Consider the following 5874-nt stretch of genomic DNA (forward strand, 5'->3'; position numbering starts at 1 on the left):
GCAGTCAGGGGGACAGGGAGCAGAGGGGTTTAGATGGGTCAGGAGTTCTGGGGGGGGCTGTCGGGGTGGAGAATGGTTGGATGGGGCGTGGGAGTCCCAGGGGTCTGTCTGGGGGTGGGGGTGTGGATAAGGGTTGGGGCAGTCAGGGGACAGGTAGGGGGTAGAGTCCTAGGAGGCCAGTTAGGATGGGGGGAGGGTCTCAGGAGGGGGCAGTCAGGGGACAAGAGGCAGGGAGGCTTAGGTAGGGGGTGGAGTCCTGGGGGCAGTTAGGGGCAGGGGTCCCAGGAGGGGGCAGTCAGGGGACAAGGAGCAGGGGGAGGGTTGGGAGTTCTGAGGGGGGGAGTGGGAGGGACAGGGGCGGGCTAGGGCAGGATGGGCGGGGCTAGGGCCGGATGGGGCGGGGCTAGGGCGAGGCTCTTCCCATCCTCTTTTTTGCTTGCTGAAATATGGTAACCCTACCACTGACTTCTGTGGGAGTTGTTCAGAAATATCGAAAGACAAAACTGGGCCTGTATGTACAACTCCTTTTCCATTTGTTGTTGGGAGTGGAGGTGGAGAGAACGGGGCATGGTCTGTGAGAAAATGGTCTTCCTTTGGTTAAGAAATTGTTTTCATCTAACACTTTTATTTCTCTGTTCTAAAGGCTCAAGATACTAATTTATCCACAAATTCCTGACCCTAGAAAAATTATTAAACGTATGTTTGGAGAGCAAATTGAGGACTTCCAGGTTAGTATCTGCCTGTTGGCTGGCAAGTGATCTCTCAGAATTCGAAGTTGTCTCTACAGTCCCACCTCCTATATTAATATTTTGCCTTTACATAATCTAAAATAATTTTAAAGAGAATTTTACACTATACATAGACCAAGTATTTAAGACAATGAGAATTATACAAAAACAAGTACAGTCTAAAACTAAGAGTTTTATGTCCTCAGTTAAGTTTTTCTTAAGCAGTGTAAACTTTTTCTGACTCACTAGTTTACTAAATGCCATTATGCTATTCCACAAAGCTTGCACTTTCTCTTCCAGTTCCATGAAATGATTCTCTTTACAACCCAATTAATCTGCTTTTCAGGGACATTCCAATCTCCCGTCTTGAGGAGCCCTACAGACACCCACCATGAATTGGTGTATGGGGTTAATTACATGCTACGGTGAAGTCACAGGCACTTTGCGCCTTTGTGATTGTTATCCTGGTTATGCTACATTTAATTGTGTTTAAATCCCTTTTTCTCTCCTCAAATCTCTGGGCCAATCCAGACACAGCTGGTAGTTCCTTCCTGCCAGCAGTTGGAGACAGTTCATTGAACCTTTCTAGTGAGGCCATTCCCAGTTTATAGAGCAGCTGTTGGCTCACTACAGTCTCTGTCTTCTGCATCTGGAAAATATACTGTCCTTGACAGCGTTATAGAGGACTAAAGAACGACTAAGGGTGTCTCTTCCTGGAGCCCTTGTAGGACGAGGACACCCTGGGCTGAACAGCTTCCACTGAGGGAAGTCTGGTGGGCTCCGGCTCCCAAGGGGTTTCAGATGAGTCTTTACAGAAAAGACAGGATCAAGTAGAGGAGAGAGCTTCTTCCTCCTGCAGCCTCTCAAATGGGAGGGAGTTTGGGCAGCGTGAACCCAAGAAGCCCCACTCCCCATGGTGAGGGGCAGGCTAGATACTCCCATTGTAACTCAGCCCAATGTGGAAGGCTAAGTTCAGGCTCTACGCCAGCTCCCCCTGAGTCCAGACTGCAGCATCCAGTGATCACTGAGGCTCTTCTAATGGTGGTTCTAGTCCAGCAGGTTAGAACTACTGCAATATTCCTCCCTCCTAATATTCCCCTGCCGCCTTCTTCCCTATCTGATCCCAGCAACAACAGCCTCCCACCTGTATGAGCTCAATGTCCATGGGGAGAATGGGGAATACATCCCATGTGCCCCTTGGCAGCATTGTGGGGACCAGCCCTGACATCTGGAATGTCCCGCTCGCATGCCTGCCCCTCTCAGATAAGCAGCTGTGGCAGGGGAAGCTCTCCTGAGACTCTGGCCAACCCTTGGCACCAACCGAGGCCCTGTCACTTTCCTAGGAGGAGCAGTTACGCCCCCACATACCCCTCCGTAAGACATGCTCTTGGTCCTGAGCTGTCTTGGAACTGTACGCTCCATACCCTGTAAAACTGACTGTTACTGCCAGCTAAAAGAGAGACCGAGCCCTGAGGACACTGAAGATCTTCTGTAAAATAATGTATTGTATTCTCTTTCAGGGCGGTCCGGGGGATGACTTTTTGAATGTCAATAAGCCAGCTATGGAAGAGGAAATCTCCTCTTTAGTTTGGATAGAGAATCCAGAGAGCTCCACATCTGAAAATGAGGGCCGAGAAAGACCTGCTTTGCAAGTGAAAGCCTTGTGAGGAAGACTTCTTTGTTGCTCTTTGTTTACCTCAGAGGATTTCTGAATATTGACAGTGACTGGTCTGCAAGGCAGACACCCACATTCCATTCAGCAAACCCCTGCTGAAAACTCACCTCTCTGGTGACACTTGCAAGATAAAATGTTGACTGTTGCCACCTTCCATCTCTGCTAAAAATGCTATCCAGAGCCACCACGATGTGCATGTACATAAACCATGCGACTGGCCCCACCGCAGTGTCCCTCCTCCTGCCTAAGCCCAGCTCTTCTGACTACTTGCCTTTTTAACTTCTGCTCACGCCTCACATTTGGACTGTAGGTGGTTTGAAGCAAGAACTGGTTCTTCTGTGAAGCCCCTTGCTCAGTTTGGTGAGAAGTAAAACAATAAACACTTGTTTACAGCTTGTCACTGCTGGAACATAGGAACTGCCGGGAGATCGGGTGGACCATTTAGTCTGGCATCCTGTCTCTAACAGTGGCCGATTCCAGACGCTTCAGAGGAAGGTGCAATAAATCTTCAAGGGTATTTATGGAATAACTACCTGTCTATAAAGGAAGTTTCTCCTAACACCCCCAGTTAGCGGCTCCCGAAACCAAAGAGGAGGATTTATATCTTTTCTTTAAAATATAGGTATATACAAAAGTCTCCTGGCATAACAGTGGATGTTGTCACTAACCACACAAGTGTTTAATCCTGTTTGAATTCTACAAAGCTCTTGGCCGCTAATCTCTTTTTGACGGTGAGTTTCATCGGTTAATTATGCTGTGTTTAAAAACCACTGCAGTCTCTCACTTTAAATGGGTAGCCTTCCAGCTGCTGCTGGGACTGGTTCTCTCCATGTAGCCCTGCGTAACGTCCCAGGCTGGGGAGACGATGAAAGCCCGCTCCTTGGGAATAAGCCTCGCTCTTCCCCCTGGTTAACATAGTGATGCTATTTTGTTCTTGGTTTTCTCCTCTGAGAACTTGAAAGCTATTTAAAGAAGTAGGGGCTGACTTTCTTTCACCTGTCTCTGCTGGTGGTATTTATCTTTAGTGATTGTACATCATAGACTTTAAGGTCAGAAGGGACCATCATGATCACTCGTTGATTGTTCATAATATTCTCCTTAGCTATGTTTGAGGTTGTTTTCACCATGCTTTCCTGCTGTAAATTCTAAGCATAACCTAATGTGTGCTTTTATGCTTCAAGTAGGGTTACTTTCTGGCCATTCTTATGCCTCCTAAAGATTGGGAGAAAGAACTGAAGAAAAAAAATCATATCAGCTGGCCTTCCGTGGTGGATTAGGGATTTTCTTTCTCCTCTAAATCCCCTTGGCAGCCTCCGCTACGAAGTACAGTCCAGTTAGCTGATAACAGACCTAGCTCTAAACAAATTGGAACAGGCCGCCTCATAAGTTTCATTGGAAGCCATTAGGACTGGAAGGGACCTCGTGGGTCAGTAAATCCAGTCCCCTGCGAGCCCAGGCAACCCTGTTATATCATCCTCTTCATACATGTATCAAGCCCCAAAACGAGGATGTAATCTCAGAGATTTTAATAAAAGGTACAGCAAAACGCTCAGCCTCTGGAAAACTTGAACATCAGCTAATAATAGGTTGTTCCAGAGGGAAAAGAGTTTTAAAGAATATCCTGTCTGTTAAATTCCCTTTCCAAACTTCACCCCTTCCCCCAAAAAACATACATTGTACATATTCTAAAGATATTCCATTTACTTCTCAGATCTTACCATAGTTAAAATGATCTACCTCAACTAGAATGGTATTAGCTCTGGCATCACGGTGTGACCAGGAACGTAAGACGACAGTATAAGGGAGGGCAATGGAGTTTTTCTTATCAATCAAGGAAGAAAATTATTGGCGCTTTGCCACAAATTCTTTTGAGTTAGCTTCTGTGGTGTTTCTGGCAAAACTGAAGCTTATTAAGGAGAAAGATTCTGTGGTTTTGTGTGTTTTTTAAGAAGTAGGGTAGTGCTAGGCCAAAATGAAGAGATAAATGTAGGTCCTGATTAGGATGTTGTGAATAATTTTTTGTTTCCTGACTATGAATAGTGAAGACACTTCCCGGTAAATGAATTTTTTGTGTCTATTACGTTACATACCACAATGCAATGTGAGTACACTTGAATTGCTATATTTTTTTTTGTCCATATGCCATTTTTAGTAGACTTCTTGACAAGTTTGCGATTTTTTTTTCAGCTGTTGTAATGATGTGAATCTTCGAACGTTTGTCTTCTTTTATTACAGTGACTTGATTGTAATTTTGTTAAAAGGATGAATAAAAATATATTTGACTAACTGTTGCCTTTCAATTGAATTGAATTGCTTCCTTGTATTTTAATGAGAGGGTAAATCGAGAGACTGAGAAAATGGGAGCTGTGTAGTGTAGAGAGAAGATAAGTAAAAGGGGAAATGCTGGAGGAATACAGAATAGCGAATGGTACACAGAAGGCAAAACGGCCATTCCTATTTACTATTTCTGCTGTAAACAAGCTAATTCCATACAGTAAACTAAGATAATGCAGAAACTGGCATTTTTCACTTGGGTGTTCAGGCAAAAAGCTGGGGTGTACATAGAGCCTTCGCTTTCATCATGTGTGTTTCCATTTAAATAGTCTGTAACTACATCAGCATGTACTGCTTCTCAGTAATACAATAGACTATCGTACAGACGTCTTCAAACTTAAATGTGTGTAGCATTGTTGAGAAGATCCAGTAGGGTTTAAGATGTTATTTTAAATCACAGGGTTTTTTAATTATTGCCCCATATTAGCAGCAATTTGGGTCTCATGTTTTGTTACCAGGACCTTGTTAAAGTCTGATCATGTTTCTTATTTAGGCAAAAAAGCAAGTATGCAATAGGGGTGAGAGGGAGAGAAAAGAATGAAAAGTAGGAAAATGCAGCTTCTGTCTGATGCTTGCAGTTCAATAACTAGAAAACCACAGACACATGATCCACAACTGGGACCTGGCAAATTTCTACCAGAAAATCAGGCTGCTTAGGGATTGACAAACAAAAAAAAACAAACTGGTCACAGCAAAATGTTGCAAGATTAGATTTGTCCTCGCTGGCCAAGTTCAAGTCTTCTCAGATGACTGTGAGTAAGGCACACTGTCAGACAAGAGGTGATAATAGGAACATTAGCATCACTGTTTGGAATTCAGCCATCTTTTTCTAAACTAGCAAAGGAAAAGTTTCTGTAAGTTAGGAGTGCCTTCAACCAAGGATTAGAAAGGAAGACACTAGTTTAAATGTAGCAGTTGTTGGAAGTTTTATGCTAACCAAAGTGACAGACGCTGGGTATTGCAGGCTGGAAAGAAATTGGTACATAAAAGGAGCATCCTTTATAATAAGTATCATTGGAGCTGAAATAGATATCAACCTTTGTTACCTTTAGAGCTCTGTGCACATGTGGCAACAGAATCCTATACAGTTTGAAATGTCATAATCTGACCCTCCCGCAGGAATGTAGCCATGTAAAT

The 5874-nt window shown here is 44.2% G+C and overlaps 1 protein-coding gene across 1 annotated transcript in view; it reads left to right on the top strand.

The window, feature by feature from the left end:
• Window positions 1-4689, top strand: part of IL13RA1 (interleukin 13 receptor subunit alpha 1) — a 29882-nt gene extending 25193 nt beyond the window's left edge. Inside the window, exons 9-10 of the mRNA XM_034781714.1 lie at window positions 644-728; window positions 2249-4689. Coding sequence (XP_034637605.1) covers window positions 644-728; window positions 2249-2395 — 232 coding nt within the window. The 3' untranslated portion in view covers window positions 2396-4689. The remainder of the gene's footprint in view (window positions 1-643; window positions 729-2248) is intronic.
• The last annotated feature ends 1185 nt before the right edge of the window (window positions 4690-5874 follow it).

The sequence above is a fragment of the Trachemys scripta genome, chromosome 9, assembly GCF_013100865.1.
Source record: "Trachemys scripta elegans isolate TJP31775 chromosome 9, CAS_Tse_1.0, whole genome shotgun sequence".
NCBI classification, from domain to species: Eukaryota; Metazoa; Chordata; order Testudines; family Emydidae; genus Trachemys; species Trachemys scripta.